This window comes from Propithecus coquereli, unplaced genomic scaffold (genome assembly GCF_000956105.1).
Source record: "Propithecus coquereli isolate 6110/MARCELLA unplaced genomic scaffold, Pcoq_1.0 Scaffold88, whole genome shotgun sequence".
Taxonomy (NCBI): Eukaryota; Metazoa; Chordata; class Mammalia; order Primates; family Indriidae; genus Propithecus; species Propithecus coquereli.
Genome location: NW_012155062.1, coordinates 10,592,473 through 10,618,553, shown reverse-complemented (window position 1 = coordinate 10,618,553; position 26,081 = coordinate 10,592,473). Strand labels below are relative to the sequence as shown.

At 54.4% G+C, this 26,081-nt stretch overlaps 1 protein-coding gene across 1 annotated transcript in view; it reads left to right on the top strand.

The window, feature by feature from the left end:
- Window positions 1-654: 654 nt before the first annotated feature.
- The window catches only part of WDR1 (WD repeat domain 1), a 41,404-nt gene continuing 15,977 nt past the window's right edge, over window positions 655-26,081 (top strand). The window contains exons 1-5 of the mRNA XM_012664293.1: window positions 655-952; window positions 1,396-1,517; window positions 12,595-12,685; window positions 17,685-17,832; window positions 18,956-19,136. Of these exons, the coding sequence (XP_012519747.1) occupies window positions 937-952; window positions 1,396-1,517; window positions 12,595-12,685; window positions 17,685-17,832; window positions 18,956-19,136 (558 nt within the window). The 5' untranslated portion in view covers window positions 655-936. The remainder of the gene's footprint in view (window positions 953-1,395; window positions 1,518-12,594; window positions 12,686-17,684; window positions 17,833-18,955; window positions 19,137-26,081) is intronic.

Below are 26,081 nucleotides of genomic sequence, written 5' to 3'. Positions count from 1 at the left end.
AGGGATTGTACCCACACTACTGAAAAGCAAGGCTCAAAGTATCAACTCTTCAAGGCCCTTGTTCCCCCACCCCAGTGAGCCACTACCCCGATTTTTAGAGCTTTTAGCTTTCTTAGAAGTACCTCTGGTTTTCTTAGGACCTACGGCCTTTTTGCCCTTCTTAGCTTAGCTTTCTAGAAGGAAGTTTTAGGAGAGAGAGCTAGTGAGCGGTCAGCTAAACAAGGCACACCCCCAAAGTTCATTACTACAGCAGTGCTTCGAGGAGGGGCGACTCAGCCTCAAGAAAAAAAAGAGAGGAAAAAGCACCCCGCTTCCTGCCTGCAAACCGTGAGCGCCAGGACGCCCGGCGCCCACCACACAGGCACAGGTACGAAAAAGGCTCTCCGAGCTCCTACTGAAGCGCCCCCAGGCTTCCAGCGCCTCCGAAACCCCCACGGGGAGCGGCCTCTAGCAACCTGCCAGCCTCAGCTCACGAGAAGAACAGAACACCCTCTCGCTCCCGGGACGATTCTGAACGCGTCTGCCGTTCGCGCCGCCTTTTCACCGGGCCGCAGGGCGGGTTGCTAGCGTCACTTCCGGGGCGGAGCGTCGGGCGGGGCGGGGCGGGGCCGGCGGGGGGAGGGGCGCGGCCAGGTCCGCGCAGGCTCGCCGGGGCCGCAGCCACCGAGCTGAGCGCTTGACTATATATGGTCAAAGCTGGGGGCGAGCCGCGCGCGGGGCCGCGCTTCCGGGTTCGGGGCGTCCGCTGCGGCAGCGCGCAGGGCAGGCGCGAGCTGGCCTCGGAGCCCCGGCCTCGGACCGCCCCCTCCACGCCCGGCACGCCCGGCGCCGCCTTCCGGCCCAGTCCCCGGGCTCGGCCTCGGCGACGTCTGATTTGCAGCGCGGGTCGGCTCCGGAGGATCTCGGCGAGCGCGGCGCGGTAACAAGTGGGCGAGGATGCCGTACGAGATCAGTAAGTGCCGCGGCTCGGGGTCCCCGGGCGGGCGCCGCGCTGCCCCGGCCCCTCGGCCCTCGCCGCGGCGGCTGGGGGGGGTCTCCGGCGCGGGGGAGGGGTGCGGGCGCTAACCAGCGCCCCGCCTGTCCGCCTGCCCTCGGGGTGCCGGGCGGCGATGCCCCGCCCGGGGGACACCCCAAAGTTGACGCTGCGTGCCGGGCCGGCAGAGCCGCGGAGTCCCCGAAGGGCCCGGCCGGGAGCGCCGACCAGGAAGTCATGCAGTCTCCTGCGCTCCTCAAAGTGGCGGCCGCCCCTCCCGGCGGAGGCAACAGGTGACCGGCTGAGACCGGTCCAGGGCCCTTCTCTCCTCCCCATCGGTCTCCTCCGTCCTCTGCCAGGCCTGGGGGGAGCCGAGGCAGGGGCTGCCCCTAATGTGCCCTTCCGCGTTTGTGTCTCCGCAGAGAAGGTGTTCGCCAGCCTCCCCCAGGTGGAGAGGGGCGTCTCCAAAATCATTGGCGGCGACCCTAAGGGCAACAATTTTCTGTACACCAATGGAAAGTGTGTCATCTTAAGGAACATCGACGTGAGTACCCCCTTCTTCCGCAAGGCGCTAGTTCCGTGCCTGCGTGCTGCCTTAGGAATTGGTGGATTCTCTTAATTTCCCTTCCACGCCCTCACCTCCTACCAAGTGGCCTGGGAAGGGAAAGAGCGCCACGCCCCCTCAGCCTAGGAGCCACACCTCAGGAGCCCAGAACAAGATTTCAAGTTTGTCCAAGGCCATTTCCTCTTTTTCCTGATGAGGAAACTGAGGCTCAGATTAGTCTAGACCTTAAGTACGAGGGCTCTGGACCTGAGAGATCAGACAGACTCGGTCAGCTGCTGCTTGGACCTGGGTGTGACTGGGGACTAGAGCCTGTCTGAGCCCCCATTTCCTCATCTGTGAAACGTGATGATTTCCCCACGTCTCCTGGCCACCTGGGCCAACTGAATGAGCTGACGCATGTCTCAAGCCCAGCCGTGCCTGGCGCACAGTGAGCACTTGGTAAATGGCACTCGGGCTTACTCATTATTAATACCCTCGGTCTCCCTGTGTGGTAGAGCCCGGGGTAACACCCCAGCCTCTGAACTTCAGCCTGATCTGCCACTGTGGATCTGAGCCCCGCAGCAAAAACAGGAACCAGTTTATTCCCATGAATCATTCTCTGCATGCACCCTGTACCCAGGCTTAAAATGCTTCCAGAGCCAGCTCCTCCTTGGGAAATCCTTGCAAATTCATGTTGTTCCTCCATAATTATCAAAGTGACCTAGTCTGCCTGTCAGCCTCCCTCACTTCCAGGATTGCACGTTTCAGTCTTGCTTTTCCCTTCCTCAGCCTGAGTGATGGAAGGGGGATGGAAACTGGAGGTGTCACCACGGCCATTTGGGAGGTTTCTCCTGTGCTGGGCCTGGTGATTCTGATTCCCGTAGGCTTACAAGGGACATCAGCCTGATTATTCCCCTTGTTGGGTCAGGGTTGTCCCTGATCAGGCGTGCATCACCCCCAGGAGCCTCACATCTGGCTGAGAGAACGAAGGGCTCTGCGGGCCTCAGTTTCCTGGTCTGAGGTGCTGCTGGCTCTGCCCCAACTCTGGTTAAGCCAGTCACTGGTGTTCCTCAGCTGGAAGATGGAGCTCTGTTTGGTGGTTTCCGCCCTGCCCGGGATTGCCGGGCACCTCAAATGAGGGGGTGGGTGTGAATGTGCTTTGAAGGTGCTAACAACTTGCTCGTCACACAGATTCCTAGAAAGCTGATCGTGCTCACTTAGAACTGCGGAGACATCACTAAGGACTTACGTAGTAATGATCTGGAAGGCTCTGGAGTAAGATCTTGCGATCTCGAGAAAATAAAAATTGAGACGGACCTAAGGAGGTCCTCTCTTAGTAATTTGACAGATGAAATGTATTCTCAAAGATACAGAGCAATAGAATATTAGGTTTTACCCCTAACAAGTCCTGCCCCCATTCATTGCAATCCACATTCACTTCCAGGTAGGAAACCCCACATAAAACACCTGCTGAGTGTCTGGTGCTGTGCAGGCTTCTAAAACTGCAGCATCTCCTTTCACCCCCATGGGCCTCTTACTCTCTGAAGAGGAGTCAGGCACGGCAAGGTGAAGGAGGAGAATAACTGAGCCACTTCCAATGGAGAAGCTATTTACAACCACAGACAAGCACCCCCTTTGTAGGAGACTTTTGCTGACTTGTGAAACCTATTCTACTTGCTCCAGAGACTTTTTTTTTTGGAGAGTCTGGGTTTCTGTTGCCCAGGCTGGAGCACAGTGGCCTTATCATAGCTCACTGCAACCTCACACTCCTGGGCTCAAGCCATCCTCCTGCCTCAGCTTTCCAAGTAGCTGGGACTATAAGCATGCACCATCACACCCTACTAATTTTTCTATTTTTGGGAGAGATAGGGTCTCGCTCTTGCTCAGACTGGTCTTGAACTCCTGGCCTCAAACAATCCTACCTCCTTGGCCTCCCAGAGTGCTGGGATTACAGGCATGAGCCACTGCGCCTGACCCAGAGAATTTTATTCTTAATCTCTCCCTGGGGTTTGCTGTTCTCTGCTGAGTGTACACCTTCTTTCCCTTCCCATCTAAGTTTCTGCAGTGCTAGGACAGGATGGGATACTGCTAGTCTAGCCCTCCCTTTGCCAGATGTAGGTCCTCAGTTTCTTGTTAGTTCGGCGGATGGACCATGGGTACTCAAGTAAAGGTATTTTTTATCGGGGCAAAATATTCCTGGGGAAAAATGAGACATGAGTTCTCACGACCATTCAGGGTCCCGGGAGGAAGATGGTCTAGTTGGAAAACAGGCTCAGGGAGGAAAGAGGGAAGAAGGGAGGTTGAGACCAGACCATGGAAGGTCTAACTGATGTCTAATTGGCATCTCAGATTTAATGTACCTTAAACCAAATTTGGGTTTCCCATGTGTCTTTCCCCATAGGGCAGCACCATTCCTCCAGCTGTTCAGGCCCCAAACCTTGGACTTCTCTTGGACTCCCCCTGTCTTCTGTGCCATGCTTAATTCTTCAGCAAATCCTACTGACTCTGCATTTAGAGTATCTTCAGAATCTAACAAATTTTACCTACTTCCTCTGTTTCCATCCCCATCCAAGCTACCATTCTTTCCTGCCTAGATTATTGCCCCCCCAGAAAACAAAAAAAGTAGGAAGTAAGCTGGCGGGCAGGCGTACATACACTGCCTACAGGTGTACACAGGATATCTACCCATCTGCCCTAACTAGGCATCAGCTCCAGGCAAGCAGGACTCTTTCTCTGTTTCATTCATTGCTTTGTCCTCACACCTAGAAGAGTGCCTGGTACACTGTAGGTGCTCCCTAAGTTATTTGCTGATTGAAAAGCCTTGAAAGCTGGGCCAGGTCAGTTTGTAGAGATGATAGGCAGCCACTGAGGTCTTGCTGCATGAGAATGGGAAAAGCTCAGCGTAGTTTAGATTGCTGGGCCTAAATCTGGTGGGATCCACCTTCTTTCAACGCTAAGTACCCTTGCCGACTTTCCACTTGGAACTGCCTCTGTCATTTATTTTGTTGAATTAAAAGTTGTTTAGTGAACCCAGCATAATGGCACTTGTTAAGCTTGTAGAAAAAGGGTAGTTTTTGTTTTTTGGGTTTTTTATCTACTTCTTATAACACAGCCCATTGCCTCCCCTGAAGAGGAAATTGTCCTCTGCAGAGTGAAAGCATGTTGTGATAGTGACCATCTAGACACTAAGCTTCCAGAAGGAGAGAGCTCCAGAAGTAAGATTCCAGTGAACAGCGTGTACACCGTGTCTGAGACAAGTTACCCACTGACAAGGGGTGGTTCATGCATGCAGGGGGCTTAAGGAAGGCTTCCCGCGAGTGTGGGCACCTGCTTGGGTCTAACTGTGGTTCCTGCTAGCTTGTGTCATCCTGTGGGCACAGCCTGGTAGGCCCGTATCGCCTCTGCCTTCTGTGGCCTCTGTGCAAAGACTGGGAAAGGTTACTGAAGGAACCTGTTCATGATTCTAAACTCCCAGGATCCCTCCCCTATAAAAAGCCAGCTTTTGCCAGTGAGCTTCCCAACAGAGGCCTCTCGAATGCTGCCAGTTGCAACAGCGGATTTGCTATGCAGGCAAGTTTGGGACCTGCTTTGTAAAATATCCAGTTCCTAGATTCCAGAACTAAAATATACGTTTGGAAAAGTTATGTGTATAAAATTGATTTTTAGGAAGTGAAATGTTTACAGCAGTTTTGCTGCACATCCAAGCGTGGTGTCAGTGGGCTCATCTCCTGGCACAGGGTGCGGACCAGTTTGGGGGATGTTGAATTCTCTGACCAGTGTCACATGATGTGATCTTGTACCAGTCATGCACAAAAGGACCCCCCCCCAGGCCCCTGTATGTTCCCTGCAGGTTGGGGGTGGTCACAGTGGGGTAGAGAGCTTGAGGACTGACCTCATCCCTCCCATCTAGTTGCATGCCTGCCGAGTCCCTGCAGTGTGTCCAGGACAGCCATTGGCCTATGGGGTACAGGATAGAGGCCCTGCCCACACAGAGCTCACTGTCCTGGATGAAATGAGCTCTGGGTGGCAGAAGGATGTGGTATGTTTGATTACCGCCTAGCCGGAAACATGCAGGCAGCAGCACCAGCTCCAGAGCCAGGAACCTCAGGGCCTTCTGTCTGACCACCTCACAGCTCAAGGAAGCAGAGAGCACCATGGGGCCTTCATCTCAGGAAAACCGGAGTGGCTGCAGGTTCCAGTCAGGGGACGCTGGGGCAGAGGGAGCCACGTCCAGGAGGCCACGGTGGATCTGGCTTGTAGCTGTGGCACTGGGTTTGAGGGGAGTGAATGCAACCTAGGCCGGGGAGGTCCTGGGTGTCCACTGGTGGTAGGTGGCTCCGATAGCCCTGGGATAGCCCGGACCTGTTCTGGAGGTCAGTGGAACCATTAAAGGTCAAGCAGACAAGTAACAAGATCAGATCTCCAGGAGAGAGAGAGTTCTGTACCTAAGATTTGAGGCAGGAGGGCAATTAGGAAGCTGCTCAAAGCTTAACTCACGTCTTGGGGCATGCTCATCTGGTATGACCGTGCCTTGGTTCTTCATTCCCTACCCTGTCTTGCTGAGCCATGCCTGTAAGCCACAGGGCCGAGATTTAACTCTGGTTCTCAGGGAGGGGTGATACTGCCTCCACCTCAGCCCTCTGGGGATATTTGGCAGTGTTTAAAGACATTTTTGTGCCACTCGGTAGAAGCCAGGGATGTTGCCAAACATCCTACAAGGCACAGGACCATCCTACAAGCAAAGAATTATCTAGTCCAAAATGCCAGTAGTGCCAAGGCTGAGAACTCTGGTACAAACAGCCTGGCATGGCTCACGCCTGTAGTCACAGCTACCCGGGAGGCTGAGACGGGAGGATCACTGGAGCCCAAGAGTTCAAGGCCCCCTGGGCATCATAGCAAGACCTTCCCTCAAAAAAACAAATGAAAACCTTCTAAAGCACTTGGTTAAGCACTTTGAAAGAAGAATGTTTTGAGTACTTTGGGAACTTGAGGGAAGAACCAGCTGTGCCACAGAGCTGCTAGAGAAGTGGCACGTTTGCATTGGGTCTTAGGGGATGAATAAGAGTTCTCCAGGAAGAGAGTTGAGACGGACACAGAGCAGAGGTAGGGAGAGTCCAGGCAGGAAATAACCATGTGCACCTGGGTCCTCTCAGCCCTACCATGGACACCTATGGGGTGGCCTTGGTATGTTTCTTGCCCTGCTGGGGAAGCGGATATTAAAGCCATCTTTGATGTAAAAGGAAAAGGTTCCACCTCACTCTTGAGGTGAGTGGAGGGAGCTTCTGCCAGAGTGGCCGAAGAGGCTCCTCCAGCAACCCTGCCAGTCTGACCCTTGGGCAGGGCACTGTCAGAGATGGCTGTGGACACTGGGCTTGAAGGGGCCCTCTGCTTCTCTACCGCTGTTGCAGATGAGTGGGCAGTCCCTACCCTGGTGACATACCTCGATCCTTAGACCTGTAGATCCTCAGCTCTGGTTGGCTTGCTCGTCACTCCTACCCCCTGCTTCCTGTGTCTACCCAGAAAAAAAGCCAGCACCCCACCTGCACCCTCCAGTTCCAGTCCTCTCCCCACCCCATTCACAGTTCTCCAAGGAGCACGTAACCCTGAGCGCCCGCTGGTCTTTGCCAAGTGCATTTTGTGCTGGGCGGGGCCGAGCACTTGGGATATTCACCCTTGTTCTCTTCCGTTTCCACAACTGTAAAAGTAAGCAGAGTATCGTGGGGTCGGTGTAGGGTTTAGCTGAGTTAATTCACAAAGCGTCTCAGAGAGCCTGGGCCAAGGCGGTACACATCTGCTTTTGTCTGTCTGTGTGGAGATGAGGATACTGAAGCTCTGGAGGGGCAAAGTCTACTCTTGTGACTGCTCAGTAAGGTCCTGGGCAGGTAGTGGGAGAGGGGAGGACAGAGGGAGATGGCGGTGTCCTGTTTATGCATCATCCCACAAGGATCACTGCCATGCCTGGCGTCACACACCAAGTCTTACCGGCCCTGGCCTGAGGCCTGTGGGGCTGAGCTGGGAGGCAGGCAGGGAAGGTGACCACCCGGCTTCTCCCACCAGCTGAATGAACTGGCTCCGTGCAGTTCTGAGGCATCACTGCCGGCCATACAGTAAACTTGTATTCTCTGGTTAAGGAATCAGACTAACGCTGGCACCATGTCAGGCGGTCCCTGACTTGCAGTAGTTTGACTGTAATGGTGCTAAAGTGGTACACGGTACATCAGATAAACCCACCACAAGCCAGGAGCATCTGTGCCCAGGTTCAAGGCCTGGGCAGCCTAGGGCACATCACTCGCTGTCTCTGTGCCTTGATTTCTGGCCTGTAGGATAGGTTATGAGATCACCTTCCTTGTGGGAGATGGTGTGAGGTTTCAAAGAGAATCCATTGTCGGGTCCACACACTGAGAGCGAATAGTGAGTGGTGGTTTCTTTCTTGATAAACAGCTACCAGGGTCCAGCCATGACCTGGTCTTTTGGGGTATTTGGCAGCCGCAAAGGGCCCTGCCCTCCATGGGGTCTACTTAGTGTAGAAGGAAGGTAGGGTACAAAAATGATGTGTAGTACCAGGTGGAAAGTAATGAGAGCAGTAGGGTAGTAGGTTAGGAAAGGTGGTGTTCAGGGGTGGGAGAGATCATGTCTACCTTGGAGCACCAGGGATGACTTCTTGGAGGAGGTGGCCTTTGCCCTGGTCTTAGAAGATAACTAGGAGAAGGGCAACGTGCTGCCGCTTTGGAGCTGGGTTTCTTTGCAGTCATTCGGGTTTGGCCTTAGCCACCAGTGAGCAGAAGGGCCCTGCCAGTGGTGTTTAACGCACAGGTCAGCTACAGCAGTCACTGCAGTGAGCTTCTGTTGCTCCCAGGGGTGTGTGGAAAGCCAGCACTCCACCTAGGAGACTGTGGAAGAAGCCTGGGGCTTTCTCTGTGGGCTCCTGGGGACTGTCCGCAAGTAGAGAAGAGCACAAGAGGCTCCTTTTGCGGCGCTGTATCGTGCTGCTGAAACGTTTTTTGGTTGGGGCCTCCCCAGCCTTCCAGCATGTTCCATTGGGTTCACTGTGGGCCAGGAGCTGCAATAAGAGTGCCAAAGCCTGGGACCCATGTGCCGTCACAGCCCACTTGTAAATTGGTATAGTGACCTCTGACTCTCCTCACTGCCTGAGGGGGAGGACGTGGGGATATAGAAGCTTCGGGAGCTGCAGAGCTGGCTGAGTCGATGCTGCCCTGAGCTTAGCCTCAGTTGGGTAACTCTCCTTCTGTGAGCTTGTTTGCATGACAAAGGCAGGACAGAAACTGTAAAGGTGTCGAGGGGAGTTTGTTCAGGTATCCCCTTTGACAGGATTCCTAGGAAAAAAGACCAACTGTTGTTTCTGGGCAGGGAGCCCTGGCACACAGGTGGGAGGAGGAGGTGGTCAAATCTGAGGACAGTGAGAAAGAGCAGAACCAGCTTCCTGGGGAGAGTCCAAAGCTGCTACTCCAAATCCTTACCGCTGGGCCTCGAACCTGGCCCTGTGGGGGCATGGCCGGAGTGCTCTCACGAGCTGTTGCTTGTCACCAACTGTGGGTCCTGACTCTGCGTCACACATGTGATTCCTCGAGTGCAGGCGTCCTTCGTGTCTTCTGAGAGGCCCCCTGATCTTCTCAGGTGGATTGGGGGCTGATGGCAGAATTCTGGGGCTTGTCCCGAGATACTGCCCCGGCCCCTGGAGGGTGGGGGCGTGGAGTAGAGGGCCACGCCTGTCCTAGCCCCGAGGTGGGGCTCGGAGTGAGGGTCACGGGTCAGTGGGTTAGCAGGTCTGGCCCAAAGAGCTCCTGGCAACATCAGGGAGGCACAAAGCCTGGGGATCCTGGTGTGTGTGGGCCCTCAGGGCGGGGGATTGCAGCAAGGGCGTGAGGTTGTCAGGGGCGTGAGGTAGAGATTGGCGGATTGGTGGACGGAGAGATGAGTTAGGAAGCAATGTTGCTGTCCCCAGGAGGGACAGGAAGAACTTGGCCAGGATGGAAGGAGAAAGGCTGGGCCAGACTGGGGTGAGGACTCTGCGGCAGCACAGGAAGGAAGCCCTGGAGGAGGGGCTCCCCCAGGCAGAGACTCCCCAGCCCCGATGGGAGATGGAGCTCCTGCCTGCAGCAGTAACCACACGCTGGGCCCTGAGATTGGCTTCCTGTTCTCCTTCCCCAAGACCATAGGAGGGAGGGGACACACAGAGGCTGTGCCCAAGTGCCATCTGGACCCAGCTGATCTGGAATGAACCTAACAGGCAGTGACAGTAGGGACAGGGGAGGTGTCTTTCTGGCTCTAGTAAGCGGCCTCCCTCTGCGAGCTGAGCAGCGTGGGCAGGAGGTTGCTGTGACTCAGATGTAAGTCATTATCTGCAGTTTGGAGTGTCTCCCCCCACGCTGACCTAGTTGTATTTAGAATACAAACGAGTGAGTGATTCATGGAGCAGGCAGGATTCAGGTGCCCTTGGGGATTTACACACAGCCCTGACCATTTAGGGGAAGGAATTTTTAGGGGCAGAACTTACTCCATGGTCTTGCCTAGTCATCTTCCATCTCTGGGATGCCCTTCCCGCCCTTCCAAGACAGTGCTGCCTGTGCAGAGGTCACCAGGAGCCAGCGAGGGGTGGGGTGGGAGGGGTGTGCCCCGTGTGTGAGTGGAGGACCCTCAGTCGGCCACAAGTGGGCACCAGGACACTGTCTCAGAGGCGTCGCATGTCGAAGGTCGCTTTTTGCCTGGTGCTTTGTGAGGGAACTCGTCTGTGTCAGAACGTTGAAATATGAAGGACTAATCTGAGCAGGAGAGGAGTAGATCAGGCAGACATTTAATAGACAACCAGCAGCTTAGTTTTATGAGGTGTAATTTAGATACAAGTAAAATCTGTCAGTGTTAAGTATACAACTTGGGTCTTGACTGATGTGTGTATGTACATCTATATCTATATTTATATCTATACATACAGTTGCATAACCACCACCAAAGTCATGACACAGAACACTCCATCTATCCACAAGGCGCCCTCCACCCCGCCCCTGGCTACTGCTGATCCACTCTCTGTGATTAGGTTTGCCTTTCCTCAAATTTCTCTCATATGGAGAGAATCATGCAATGTGTAGTCTTTTCTGCCTGGCTTTTTCACTTAGCATAAGCTTTTGAGATTCCTTCCTGCTGTTGAGCATTTGCAGTTTGTTCCTTTCTTCTGCTGAGCAGCGTTGCATTGAATGGATGTACCACGGCATGTTTCCTGGTCACCTATTGATGGACATTTGGGTGTTCCCTGTTTGGAGCTATTATGAATAAAGCGTCTGTGAACATCATTCACTTGTGTTTTGTGGGCATGTACTTTCATTTCTCCTGGGTAGATCTAGGAGTGGGTTTGCTGCTATTTTGTATGGTAAGTGTATGTCTAACTTTATAAATAACCTGCCAAACTATTTTCCAGCTGTATCATTGCATTGCAGTGTCCCCAGCCCTCCATCCTTGTCATCCTTGATGACATCAGTCTCTTGTATTGGTTCCAGTGTGTGTGGAGTAGTATCTCATTGTAGTTTTGATTTGCATTTCCCAGAAAACTAGTGATGCTGAGCACCTTTTCATGTGCTTGTTTAGCATTCATATTGTCTTCTTTGGATAGATAGTCAACATCTTGATATCTTTCTAATTTCATTAACAAATGTTTATTCCAAAATGGGTTAAACCATGATATCACAAGTATCTACCGTATCACATAATGCTAAGTGTTAAGTCTTAGGGATGAAAGAGGAGGACTATGTAAAATATTTTCCCTCCCAAAATCATTTATTGAGCACGTTACTTGCTAAGTGCTGTGATGGCTAAAGAGGTGAATGTCACCTTAAGCAGGTCATGGAAAAGTTGGGGGCCATGGACAAGGACATTAGGGACTGTGATATGTGTTGTGCCTGCCTCAGGGATGTGCCAGATGCTTTGACAACACAGAACAATGTCGCTAGCAGTATAGGAGCCGCCTTCGGAGGCTTCATGGGGGAGATGTCGCTTCAGGGGGACCTAATGGGTGGGTAGGTGCCAGCAGGCAGGGCAGGTGCCACTGGCTGAGGACTCAGCACTCGCAGAGACATGGAGCTTAGACAGGGTGGCAAGAGGGGGTTGGGGTTTGGGATGTGTGTCTCTAGTCTCAGTCTCAGGGCGTAGCGCAGCATGGGGGTCCTGGGACCTGGAGGCTGAGGAGAGTGCGAGCCCTGGGTTCTTGTCAAGGGGGCCACAGGAGACGAGGGGGCTAGGGTGGTAGGTGGTGGGTCAGGTTAGATGTACCTGAGCAGCCTCCAGGAAGCTGGGCAGCCTCACTGGTGCTCAGCCCTGAGTGTGTGGGAAGCTGCCTCTTCAAGGAGCCCTTGGTTTATAGAAAGCTGACAGCAGGTATTAGAGAGATTAGATGGCCATGTCTTTATTCCTTCCCGAGAGAAAGCTTGACTGTGGAGACACATTGAGAATGGTTTTGTGTGTACGTGTGTGTGTCTGTGTCTATGTCTGTGCTGCAAAAGTAAGTGGGGAATCGACGTTTCATCCCAAACCCAGGTTTTTGACAAAGGGGCCCAGCTGCATGCCCTCTGTCCCCGCCCAGCACGGCCAGGAGCTCTGTTTGGGGCATTTGGGCATCAAAGGGCAGCCCCGGGAGAGCTGATCCTGAGTGAGAGAGGGTGCTCAGCCTGGGGGAGTTGGGACGCCAGCCCTGGAATGCAGGCAGCCTCAACTGGCAGCTTCCCACAAGTAGGGGACAATTGGACCATGGTGGCCTTTTCAATCAAACTTTCGTTTCATATCTATATTTTACAAATATATATTCTGTATTATGGAAAGTACAGAAAAGCAGATAAGGACAAAACCCTCTGAATTCTGTAATCATAGACTAAAGAAAGAGTTAAAACTACATAAAATTCTATCACCCAAAGATAGGCAGGTAGGTACGCTTCTAGGGTTTTCTTTATGGAGGTTTTGACTTAGGTGTTTGTGTGCATGTCATTTTTTCCCACAAATGTGTTAACTTGGAAAGCTGGAAACAGCTTAGCTGCTCTGTGTTCCTTCAGTTCATTCTGGGGTCTCCTTCCTGCAGAACCCAGCCGTGGCCGACATCTACACAGAGCATGCCCATCAGGTGGTGGTGGCCAAGTATGCGCCCAGTGGATTCTACGTCGCCTCTGGAGGTATGTGGTGTGGCCCAGGTGGCACTCGGGACCCAAGGCTGAGCTGGGCTCCTGGCCGAGGGGGATGGGGAGAGAGAGGAGGGGTTAGTTGACAGGTGAGAGAACCAATGTATATAGTTTCAGTTGGGGCTGACAAGGAAAGTATAAGCCACTGAAGTGCCCCATTCCAGAACTGGCCTTAGTTCTAGAAAATATACTTTCTAGTTCTGAGTGTTCCAGTTGGTTCCAACTCAGCGGTCAGCAGAAATGGCTCCTGTGAGGTTGGCCAGAGGCCTTCTGCGGGTAGCCACGTGATGTGCTGGAGCTCACTACCTGTGTGTCTGAACTGTAGTTTTGTTTTGTGTCACTCTTGTCCGCTGTTCTTTCCCAGTACCTGACACAGTGCTGGCCTCAAAGCAAGCACTTACGTTGTATTTGTGGACTGGGCCTTTGCTCTCTTCAGCCTGGGCTTTTGTGTGGCACCGGAGGAGGCTGGGCAAGGGGCGGAAAGATCTTCACGCTTGCAGGAGCTTTATTCACTTAGCTCCTTGAGGTGGAGCTTTACCTTTGCAGATGAGAGCAGGAGGCACAGAAGTTAGAGTGGGGTCCCATTCGTTCACTCACTCAATTGTCCATTCATTTACATGCTCAACAAATATTTCATTGCTTGCCTTGCTTAGCCCTGTTTCTAGCCCCAGGGAGAGCCAAGCGCGTGAGCTGATGTGGGCCCCGTCAGCATGTCTGGAGAGTGACACCACGACCCGATCGCTGAACAAGCTAGACAACCAGGAGGGAAGGGCGGGATTCACACGTGCTGCTGGGTTCTGCCTGCACTGCCCTGCATGTGCACAGCAGCCTGTTCCTGAAGGGTGTATGTCTGGAGGACAGCAGGCTTTGGGGTTGGGGAAGACCTGGATTCAGCCCTGTCTTAGTCTGTTCTGTGCTGCTACGGTAGAATGCCACAGACTGGGTAATTTATAATGAATTGGCTTATGGTTCTGGGGGTTGGGGACTTGGGGACTGAGGGGCCTCCTTGCTGCATCATCCCATGGCAGAAGAGGAAAGACAGGGCAAGAGAGCACCAGGGGGCTGAACTTGTCCTTTTACAAGGAATCCCCCCACTTGATAATAGCAGTAAGCCGTCCATGAGGACAGCCTTGGTAGCCTGATCGCTTCGTTAGGCCCACCTCCCACACTGTTGCAGTGGGGATTAACTTTCCAGCACATGCTTTTTGGGGGGCACATTCAAACCATAGTAGCCTCTTACTAACTGTGTAGCCTTAGTGGAAGAACTTCCCTTCCTGGGCCTTCGTTTTCCTTTCCCTTTCCCTTGCACCGCTTAACCCGAGGGTGACCACACTATCTGTCACCAAAACTGGGGCTCTGCACCGATCCAGCAGGGACAGCAAGCCAGCCGAGATCATGATGAGAGCCAGGCCAGGAGTCTGGTGTGTAGTAGGCACTTAATGATTTTAGTGTTGAGATCGACTCCATCTCTCTCTGTAAAACTTGCTCTAATTTATATCTCATGTTTTATTTTAGCCCCGTGATTTATTTTTTCCCCTGGCCCTGCTTGCCAGCAAAATGTCTCTTCATTTAAAGCCCCAAGATTTGGCCCAAATGTCTTTTTAATTGTGTTTAACACAGAGACGGGTGCTCTGAGCAGTGTCTTTTCAGGAGAGGAATGTGGTTGGCAGGGCCCCCGCCCCCTGCCTGGCACGGCTTCCCTGCTCGGTCAGCGTCAAGCCGAGAGCCTGCAGGCCCAGGCCTGCCCTCTCCCAGGTCCCAAAGGGGTTTTCAACAAGACAGAAATCAATGGCCTTCAGATGCTGCTGCAGAATCCACGAGTAAGGCTGTGTCTGAGACTGACACAGAGGATGGTCCCCATAAATAAATGACCATCAGTCTGTTCTCTCTTTTTAAAAGTACCCTGATATGGTGGAGGAACCGGGGGGTTTGAGGCCTTACTTGGTCCAGGTATTCTTGGGTGGTGATCACGTTTTCCATTCGTAATACGTTTCTTTGAATAGAGTGAAGGGATTGTTAAGGGTTACAGAGGAACGTTTGCTGCAGAGATGAGTTGGGCTAAAAATAGTGTGGTGTGTAGGGTTTGGAGGGAGGAGGAGGGCGGCTCAGGAAGTGCTGGCTCACTAAGTGGGTTACCTGGTACCTGGTGTGCCCAGCTGGGTGGAAGGCTCCCAGTACCTCAGGAAGCCCAGAGCTCACTCCCAGGTGGGGTCCCAGCCCTCCGTGGGCTCTTTAGATCCTGCCAGGCTAACTGGTCCGCGGCTGCTGAAACCTCCATGCCGGGGATCCTCCAGCACTGAACAAGACAGTCAGTCTCTGCCCGCTGGGAGCCTGATGATGGTTCCCGTATGATGGTTCTCAAAGTGCAGGGGTCGTTTCTGGGGCAGGCCCCATCCTCTATTTTTCCTGGGATAGCTCCATGCTAGTGGTTTGCCCCTATTGCCCAGTCCACTCAGCACCCGGGCAGTGATTCCCGATGGCCCTTGGAGTGCAGAGAGTGGCAGACGTCTGGTTTGGCCATAGGCCCAGGGCGGGCCTCCTGGAGGAAGGGTCATCTGTGCCCAGGGTTGGAGGCTGTGAGGGTTGCTTAGGCACGGGAAGACCAGGCTGCGGCTCCGTTGTGAGCAGAAGCCTCCCTGGGACTGGAGGGCTGGCTCTCCCGCCTGCCACCCCATCTGCTTCGCCCCCTGGGTTTGCTGAGCAGCTCCGTGCACTTGGGCATGGTGCACGGGGATGAGGCAGATGCCCTGAGCATGGTCACTCCCCTGTGCAGCCCCTTGTCCTGGTGGTGAGCAAGAGTTTGAGGAGGGAGGGAGCCTCCCCCATCCTCCCCTGTCCCTGCACTGCTAAGCTTTTTTTCCTGGTGCCGTGTGGACAGACACGAAATGCAAGGTGTGCTTCTATTGTCTGCCACCTCTCTAGACCCTTCTGCAGGGCAGGTGCTTGGTCTGTTAGGGTCACTGCTATTCCCCCAGCATGCGACTTGGCCCCCAGCAGGCCCTCGGCCAGTGTTTGGGGACCGCGGCAGCATTGTTCTCATCAGTTCGGGGCCTGAGCACCTTATCCCTGGGCCCCTGCTGTCTCTTTCCTGCCCTGGCTGCTTCTGAAAAGAGTTAACACAAGTAAGCAGGGCCCGTGGAGGAGGCTGATGGCGGTCTGGCTGGTGAGATGGTGGGTGAGAGGTGGCTGGGAAGCCAGGCCTGGACGGGAGGCTGCGCTGTTGGGGGAGCAGGCAGTGGCTTGCTGAGCCCAAGGAGGTGGGAACTCTGGGGCCAGTCGTCGGGTAGAGGGTTAGATGCCCTCCACCCCGTCCTGGGGAGCATTTTCCTCTCTGTGGGGCAGTGTGTGTTCGTGAGTACATGTGAGGGAGCATGTGCACATGTGTGCATGTCCTTCCTGCACACCCAGCATTCCTCCTCTGAAGCTGCCAGCCTCTGCTGACTTCCTTTTCTTTCCCCGCTGACCTGTTTGGCGATGGGACTTCACTAACCAGATCTCCAGGTTGTCTTTAGAACTTAACCTCTGGCCACAAGCCAGGACCTCGCCCAGAGGACCCCAGGCTCTCTGAGACTCCCCCAGTTAGTGCTGTTTCTGTGGACTTGGCATCTCCTCTTGTTTGTCCCCGCAGCTCAGCTGAGCGCCGGGGACAGTCCTTATGTGGGCCTCCTGAGTCTTAGGGCCTGGCCCAGTCTAGGCTCAGGCTCTGTGTCTGCTCGTAAGTGCAGGGTCTCTGGTGGCCTCAGTTCATTCACAGCTAGTCCTAGCTAACTAATGTCAAGTGCTCCCTGCATACTGAGGACTGGTCGGAGACCGTACATGTTAACTTGTCAAACCCTGCGGCAGCCCTGTGAGGGGGCTGTCTTATTTCCACCTCTTGTATGGAGGAACATGGTGGCCATGTGCTTGGTGAGGCCCACAAAGCCTGGACGTGGCAGAGGCTGGATTTGAATCTGGGGCACCAGCTCCTGAGGCCCAACTCTTCGCTGCTGCCCTGCCTTGCCTTGGTTAGACCAAGAAAACAGGCGCTGTTTAAACAGGCACTGTTTTTACTGGAACCTGTGGGGTTGTGGGGGGCACTGACGTGGCTTGGGGTCCTCTGGGGAAGCTGGGCACCCTTACCTGCTTGGAGGCCTGGTCTGAGGTTCTAAGCCCAAGAGTTTGTGTGAGGCACTCCCATTTCTTACGCCGACACGGTGCTGATTTGGAAGGGGTGTGTCTGGCTGGGAGTTGGTACTTGGTGACAGGATCGTGGCGTGGGAGGGAGGTGTGTGGCCTCCAGCATTGCTCTATTGCAGTCGGCGGCCCACGCTCCAGTGAGAACACAGCTGCCATCAGGTTCAGTGTATGGGTCTCCTCCCCTCGCAACACCTACCTTGTAGGTCTCTCAAAAGACTTTTACTCACACTTTGCTTCCTGCAAGCTGTGGAGCGTTCCTGGTTGCGAGTAAGGCTGCCAGTCTGCCTGGCAGCGTGCTGTCAGGGAGCTGCACAGGGGGCCAGGTCTGCAGACCCCTGGCAAGGCCCACCAGGCCAAGCCACAGCATCACCCCAGGCTGCACGGCTGCACCACACAGCTGCACAGCTCAGTTCTGTTAGTTCCTGCAGCAGCGGCACGGGAAAGGCGGGCATAGCTAATCTTGTCACTTTTACAAAGTGACAAGATTGTCCAAGGCCTATAGGCCATTTAGATGCCCCTACAAGCAAAGAAACACAGTAACTGAACTGCTTCATGGCATGTTGAAATGTCACCATCATGTGTCCTGTGCTTTTTCTGACATCTAAGCAGGGTTTGTTGCCCAGGTGATTTCTGGTGAAATGCAGAGACCCCAAGTAGCTGCCCTCGTGGGGACAGCAGGCTCTGCTTGGAGGGTGGCTGAGTGTCGTTTCCCTCCAGAAAGCCCGAGAAACCAGAGGTGGTGCTGAGTGGCCTTGCGGCCACGCGGCCCTTGTCTTTCGGTGACGTGTGGCTCTCACCACCCCTGTGTGTCTCACAGATGTGTCTGGAAAGCTGAGGATCTGGGACACGACGCAGAAGGAGCACCTGCTGAAGTATGAGTATCAGCCCTTCGCCGGGAAGATTAAAGACATTGCTTGGACCGAAGACAGTAAGAGGATCGCTGTGGTCGGGGAAGGAAGGGAGAAGTGAGTCACTCCCTCGGCCACTCTGCCCGTCCCATGGCCTGTGCCCTGGAGGGAGGGGGACGCAGTGATGTCTATGTCAGCTGGGGCCAGTGTAGGTGGAGCTCCCAGTAGGGGCCAGGCCCCTGACCACCTTCACAGGTGGTGACTGGCCACATGTGAGGGAGAGGTCCACATCACAGTGGCTCTGTGCCTGGGGCCCCACTCTCCTCTCTCTCCTCTGACATCCTGAGACCCTCGCCTCCCAGAACAGCTGCCGTGCCCACCTTCCAGGCAGCAGGAGGGGACAAGGCAGAAGAGAAAAACCTCTTTTATCGGGGTCCCTTCTGGAAGCTGCCATGTGAACCCACAAGGGAGACTGGACTGTGCCCTCAGCTGGGTGCGTCACCTAAGATTCCCTGAGCAAGGAATGAGACCCAGTGGACACTGGGGTGGAGGGTGCTGCCTCATGGGCCTGGTGACCGGCAGGGTCAGTGCTGGAACCCAGGCTGCCTTGATTCCAAGAGCCGTCAGGGTTCCCTGCCCAGCACCGTGGCTGCCCACAAGGGCTTGAACTTGACAGCCACATGTCTTTATTTCCCTCCCTGAGAGGCACTTCTTAGTTTGTGCACTGGTGGGTATTAATTTTTCCATGATTTTTCAAGTTATTCCTGTAGGTCTTTGTTCCTTTTTCATTTGGTAGCAAATATTAACTACCACGATAAGTTTTCTTTGAATGCCAGTCGAGAGCAAGGCGTCTCCATTCCCATAGGGAATGGTAACTGGTCTGTTTCCCAGCCGCTGCCCACAGAACTATTAGAAGAGTGATGAAGCCGTAAAGATCCTCCCCGGGCAGGTGCTTCTGAGGCACCTGCCATGCGGGAGGTACTTTGGCCTGGGGCCATACAGACACGCACATGCAGTCCCTACCCAAAGGCACTTAGGTTGCCCCTACCTGCCCTTAGATCTCTTGGACAAATACCTGCAGAGCCAGAATCACGGTGCTTTCAAGTTTGTTCCTTTAACTTCCCAAGCTGCGCTGCTAACATTCCCTCCTGTCCTTGGTGCACTGGGAGCTCAGCTATCACATTTCCCATCGACCGTCCAGGATTGATTTTTTTCCTTTGACTCCTCTCGTTGGGTCCAGGTTTGGAGCCGTCTTCCTGTGGGACAGTGGCTCCTCTGTGGGCGAGATCACAGGACACAACAAAGTCATCAACAGTGTGGACATCAAGCAGAGCAGGCCATACCGGCTGGCGACGGGAAGTGATGATAACTGTGCCGCATTCTTTGAGGGGCCCCCGTTCAAGTTCAAGTTCACAATTGGAGTAAGTGGACTTCTCTCTTACAGTGGTGTTTGGGTGGACTTTGTGGTTTATGTGCGAGACCAACAGAGTCGAGGCCTGTTCAGATACTGGTGGTAGAAAAGTCACGGCGCACCTGTGCTGTGATGTGTAGACGCAAATGCACTTGTGGGGTGATGTATGCGGAGAGGGGAGGGCTCTCCAGCCTCAGCGCTCGCCCTCCTAGGGCCTCAGCTGGGCACGCGAGGTTCCGGCATGGAGGGGCCCTGCCCTGGACAGTGTGCACACGACAGGGGTAGGGGGCAGGGGCGTCTCTGGTGCCTGTGTTCAGGCGAGCGTCCTGGGCTGGAATTCCTGTTAGAAGGGGGAGTGTGTGGAGCCCGGGGCGGTGTCAGCCAGCTCTTCAGTTGTGCGAACCTCACACCTGCTAAGCTCGCTCTCACCTGAGCCACCAAAGCAGCAGAGGAAATGGGCTTGCAGGGCATCAGGGTTGGTTTCTCAGGGGCTCCCCAGAGAGGCAATGAGGGCAGAGACTTGCGTGCAAAGTGATGTACAATTAGAAGTATTAGAGCCCCTTTGTGGAAAAAACATGCCAAAAGTGCCCCAGTGGAGTAGTCTGTGGGGATAAATGGCAGGGTCTCAGCCCCTACTCTACACATGCTCCCTCTCTTGGACAAGAGCCTGGGCTTCGCTGTCCCTCAATTTTACCATCTGTGAGATGGGGGCCTGTGGGGGCTGTCAGCATCTGACGGTTTGAACTGAATTTGAACCAGGAGCACCTGCCCAACTGGTCTGCAGTAGCTGTGGTGCCATTTTTCTGCCCCAGTGGTTGGAGTGAGGGCCAGACAGGGGAGAGCAGCAGCCTGTCCCAGCATGGTCTGTGGTTCTGAGCCTGCCCCGGCTCTCCCAGTTACTCTTAGCACGTGCGCCGTGGGTGAGAAAAGGATGGTGTGACTACGCAGAACCCGAACATGTGCATCTGAGGGGTGGTTTATGTCCCCCTTGGAGGTGGTTGAGTTTGCGGATTGGCCAGAGGTCTCGGGTCTCATCGTCCTTCAGGAACATCCGTGGTCTTGAGTGTCTGCCTCATGGAGGCTCAGATGAGATCATGTCCTTAAAGTGGCTCACTGAGGAGCACTGTGTGTGTGTTTTAATGACTTAACGCAGTGAATCATAAATGGCGGGTGCAGGGTGGTGCACGAGATGGGCAGAATTCCCAGAGACAGGTCTTGGCTTAGGGTACAGGAGGGCTCTCCAAGGATTCTCCACTTAGAGTGAAACGTGCTTCTTTTCGTCCCCGGAGCCTCAGGCTGGGCAGGGCCTGGCGGGCTGCATGGGAAGCGTGAGTGAGGTATCCTATGTCCAGCAGAGCATGCAGCCCAGAGGTCCCTTCCGGACACCCTGTAGTTCTTAGATCCTGCCCCAGTGGCCACTGCCTAATTGGTAGGTACTAGAGACCTGGCTATTTTGGGAGCTTTGTAGAAGGCTGTGGCTCAAGGTCAGTGGTGGGGCGGGGTGGGGGGGTGATTGCTGTGGGACAGAGGATGAGAAGGGGGGAGAGGCTTCCACAGCAGCCACGGCCCTCCTGGCCTGTTTCCAGTGCCATCACCCCATTGCCCAGCCCCCCACATCCTGTTTGGTCTCATTTGGCCGTAATCTGGGCTGAGTGTGGGTGGGGGCTCTTTCCCTACCCTGAGAAGGGACCGTTTGCACTTGGCAGATGTGGATTAAACCAGGCATGGAGCCGCACGATGGACATTAAGTAGAGCCAGGGTTTGCTCCCAGGCCATGGGGTCAAGCCTGCGCTCTGCACCACTGTGTGCTCACTCAGGGGCTTGGCCAGAACATTCTTCTTTCCTTTTCCTTTCTAACCTCAGAATGGTCCTCACCCCACACCCCGGCCCTGGGGTGTCAGGTAGAAATGTTTATCCAGCCAGCCCGTCTCCAGGGCAGGCAGCGCTGTGTGTCCTGAAGTCTTCCTGTGGAGGCCTCACCTACAGGTCCTGTCTGAGGACCTGAGAGAGATCCACAGGGCAATGGCCCAAGGATCAGAGACCCCGGGTGGCAGCCCGGCTCTGAGCTAGCCGGCCCGGTGACCTCTGGGGGAGTCATGCCTCCAGGCCTCCCAGGAAATAGGGTCGTGATGACCCTCCTCCACTGAGCCCACAGCTGTGGGGAAAACGGGAGAGGTGCCAGTGGACATCCGTGTGTTCATGAGGATGTGCGTGGGGGTCTATATGAAAAGATTGCAACAGGTTCAGCTGGCCTAGCGTCAAAAGGACAGGGAGGGCTCTCGGGGACCCCACACCCATGGAACAAGCCGACTTCTTCCCCAGAGCCAAAGGGAAATTGTGCAGACGGATGGGGAGTGAGCAGAAGGCAGCGAGGTTAAGTGAGGCAGCGGAGAACTGCGCTGAAGGCTGGGGGCAGAGCCTCCTGCCAGGCTTCTTTCCGTATGCGGGTTCTTCTCAGTTAGTCGAAAGCTGGGATGTGGAGGTTCTGAGGAATTAATTGAGCCTTTTGTTGTAAAAGCTTTTTAAAATTAAAATATGTGTGGGATTTTTTTTTTTTTTAGAAGAAATTAAGTTCTTCTTACTGTGAAATCCAAACAGTAATGGTCTTTTCTCCCCAAATCTTTCATTCCCAACCCCATGACCACCTGGGGTCAGGGCTGCCTTCCTTCCTCCCCAGCCCTCAAGCCCTCGAAGCCTGTGCCTACTAGAACCTTCCTCTGAGAGTGAGCAGCTGTGGTGGCATCTGTGCCCACTCCTCCCCAGGAGGCCGCGTGGCCGGGACCCGCCTGGGGGGCGCGGGGGAGACATTGTCGAGGAGCTTCCCCAGTTGCCAGGGCAGGAGGGGGCCCAGAGGGGTCGAGCTGGAGTGCTGCCTTGAGGGGAGTGAGTCACATTCTGAATTTCAGTACATGACAAAACAAAGCCCCAGCGATGCCAGGCCTGAGCGAAAATGCAAACAGCATTTCAGAGAAAAGCAAGCAGGACCTTACCTAGTGAGGTTGGGTAAGCCACCCTCCATCTCGCTGGCCCAAGTCTGGGGTACGCAGCGCTTTTCCTTTTAGTTACGTGTGGAGCGAGCACGGACTCCTGGCTCCTCTGAAATTGAGTCTTGGCTCCGCTTTAGCTGGGCTCTCCTGTGCGCCCCCCAGGCCTGAGGGACCACGGCCCAGCTTGGCCCCTTGTTTGCATGAAGCTGAACCAGGCAGTTGGAGGAGGGGGTGGAGAAGCCTTTCGCTCAGAACAGGCCCAGGCCTTGCTCATCCTCACCCACCACCCCCCAGGATCACAGGAGGCTGGGGCTGAAATGGAGGCTTTGGGCAGGGCAGGCTCCATCTCCAGAACCGGCGTTCTGTGGATGAAGGTCGTTTGGCTTCCCCTTGGAGGGTCTGACCCTGGCCTGAAAAGAATGGAGGGGTGTTGAGATGGTCTCCCTGCCTCCCCCACTGCACCCATGGGTGTTTCTTCATGCCAGGCACGGCCCCGTGGTGGGTATTCTGGATGGCCAACTCTCACTTGTCGCCCTTCGTGCAGCTTGTGGCATGGCTCATAGACACGTGCACAGCATGGCTGGACATGGGCTGTCCTCTTATGTACAGGGTCAGCTGAGGCTGCTGGGGACAGGGGTCCCAGGGCGACTCCCAAGTTGACCAGGTAGTAGGTGTGTGCCTGCTGGAGTCAGGCCACTAGGAGCCCGGTGGCATTCTGTCCCTATCAGTGATGTGCTCTTGGGTGAGTTACTTGTTATCTCGTTACTTCAGGCCTCAGTTTCCTCAGTGGGAAGGGGGAGGAGGGGCTTCCTTGACGCAGTCCAGCCAGGGGGCTGGCACGTGTGGGCTACAGCCAGACGGGTAGAAGTGTACCGGGCACAGGGGCAGCCTGAGGCTGGACCACGAGGCTGGGCTGGGGGTCCAGCTCAGGGGGTGGCCAAGCCAGGCAGCCGTAGGAAGCTGCCGAGTCTCTGAACTCCCAGCAGTGTTTCCAAACCTGCTCCTTCTTTGTCCACTGGCCTGGCCTCCCTGTGGAAAGGCTTATTTTTAGCCCTCTTTTTTTTTTTTTTTTTTTGTTAATGGGCTGTTCCCTGTGCTCTCCCTTTGAAGGGGCTATTTCAGGAGCAGACATCAGTCTCCTGCTCATTTGGACTCTTACTATTTGGCTCGAGTTGCAGGGAAAGGTAACAGGGATGAGGTTCTGCAGACTGAGGCTCCGAGTCCAGCCCATGCCTGCTACTCAAGGGGCATCTGTGTTGTCTGGCCTTCACCCGGCCCCTCCCTTGCACCTGTGTGGTCCCAGGGCCCAGGGAGGGACACAGGACACTCCCCTGCCAGGCCCTGTGGGAGTTGCCAGCAGAGGTGGGTGCTTTTGAGGTGGGCCACAGACAGCTGCATGGGGTCCCGGGGTTTGTGTGTCTGGGGTTGCTTCCCAGGAGTTCCATAACTTCTGGGATCTGGACCTGGAATAAGGATATCCATGTTCTGATTTTAGGGAGTCAGTGAAATCGATGTTTGTTACAAGTTGAAACCAAATGGTGGCTGAATGTTTTTCCCTAATTCGTAGCATGTTCCTCATGTACAGCAAGAGAAATCAGTACCTATTGTCCTGCCCCGTGCCCTGGGTGCTCTGCTGAATTTGGGGCAAAGTCTTTTGGCCTCCCCGTTCCTGACGTGTTTAGTCAGAGGGGCCCGGGGGTGAGTTGTGGGGAACGTGGCCAGTGTTCCCTGCAAAAAACCGGGTCCCTTTGGTAGAGTTGCAAGGGATAAGAAAATAATAGAGAGAAATGGAAAATGGAAGAAGTAAAAGAATACACTGAGACAAAGATATAGTTTTATAAGTTTATAAAGATTATAGGCAAAGCGGGAGCTCAGGGGGCTCAGACCTCTCCCTTGGTCTCAAAAAGCCCCGAATGAGGTCTTACCTGGTAACTTATAGGAAATAGTGAACAATTGCCAGGGGTAACAGATTTACATAACAACAGGTAGTACCTCTCAGGTTAACAGATTTTCAAAAGACTTTTACAGAAGGCTTCTATAGATTCTTTAACTAGTTCTATTTACGTGAGCAAACGGTTACAAAGTCTTTCAAAGTTTAATTTCTAAATTCTAAGGCATTTAAACAGAGGGGTTAAACAGAGATGTAAGCTCCATGTTTATTAGGTTATTGTGAATGGAGACAGGTAGTCTAGAGTGGTTTAAACAAAAATTTTGCTTTTAGCCATTCGGGCAGCTGTCAGCTGTCTGTTCCGGAGGGCACTCCATTGTCAGCTCTCAGCCTATAGTTTTTAACAGATTCACTTGTGCTTTACAAAGCAAATCCAGACCTTTAGGTTTGAGAAACGCGGCGCCTCATGGGATACAGCCGCTACTGCCTTTCAGAGATGCCCTTCCGAGTGTAACAGCATTCGAAATGCAAACCAACACATTCACATATTCTTCCAGGGAAAAGCTCTGAAAAACTCTTAAGACAAATCCTGTCGCAAAACACGTTTAATATTAATTCATGGCGCGACAGTGAGTTGACCCCAGCTTGTCACCTTCATCCACTTCGCTGTCAAGGAAACTTGGCCTTGGGGACAGAAGAGCCAGGGGGAGGGCAGTGCTGAGGATGAGAACGGGCCACACCCACTGAAGAAGCAGGGCTGGGCAGGGGGAGAACTCGCGGTTTTGATCCGATATCTCGGATTTGAGCTGGATTGTTCGACCTCATCCAGAAGGAGAAGTGAGTGGCATCTGTAGCCGCGTACCCCCTCAGGCAGTCTGGGATAGCAAGACTCCTGAGGCCCTCCCAACATGGACTGCACCCCAGCTGGCTCCTTCCTGCAGCAGCTGAGCCCGGTTGACACAGCCAGGGGACACAGGCTGATGTGGATGTGAGCGGGGCCCTTGGCATGGGGCGGAGCAGCTCCCTAAAGGTGGAGGTGGGGGCAGAGGGGTGGGGGCAGGCCCGAGGAGTTAAGGGTTAAGGATCTGACCCTTCTGGGCTGGCTTCTGGTCAGAACTTGCCTGAACCTGCGCAGCATCGGCCCAAGGCCCAAGGGCCAGCACAACTGAGACGGGAGCTCTGGACAAGAAACTGGAAACCAGATTCTTGGTGTGGCTCGAGTTCCCCCTCTCTGAGTCTGGTTCTTCTATGGCAGGTGTTTTTCTGGAGACTCCCTGGCCCTAGAAGGTAAAGTGAGGCGAAGTGGCCGCAGCTAGGAGGGCCTGAGATCCCCCGGTGTGGAAAGTCAGTGTGGTGGATCATCCCAACTCCACACACCCGGAAATGCTAGAAAACATACAGCACGGCCCATTAAAGCAGAAAAGGCCTTAGAGACAGGATGAATGTATGAAAGGAACTGAAAAAGCACAACACTGGCTGGGCGGGCCAGGGGCTTACCAGCCTGCATGGCTGCCACAAACCAGAGTCCACGTGGGCTCAGCCTGAGACAGCTCAGTGCTTCCATCCCCCACCCTTGTGGGTGGTGGCCACAATCCACAGAGAATGAGCTCTGCAGTCATAGGACAGAATTTAGTCCCATGACAGCACTCCCTGAAATGAGACAGGAAGGACAGTCTGCTCGTCCGCTGGGGTGGGAATCATGATTGTGGTCGCCCTCAATAAATCTCAAGCAGTTAATTACCAGGCTCCCCATTGCCAGGATATTCGATTTCTCAAGCTTTTGTCATCTTAATTAAAACATGGGTTGGTGACGGGGGAGATTCCGATTCAGCTCGGGACCAGGGCTGAGCCTTACCCGTGTCCAGCCTGACCCCGGCCGTGAGCACACTTGGCAGCACCCTGAGGAAAGGTTGAGGGGAGAGTGAGATTTGGGCTGGCAGCTGAGGGAAGTGGGTGACTGGCGAGTGGGAAGCCTGGGGTTGCTTTGTGCTGCAGCTCTGGGGCTGCATCTCTTTTCTGGCCCAGAGAATTTTAATCCGCATCTGACGCAGCTGCCAGTGGGTGACCTGGAGCCCAGACC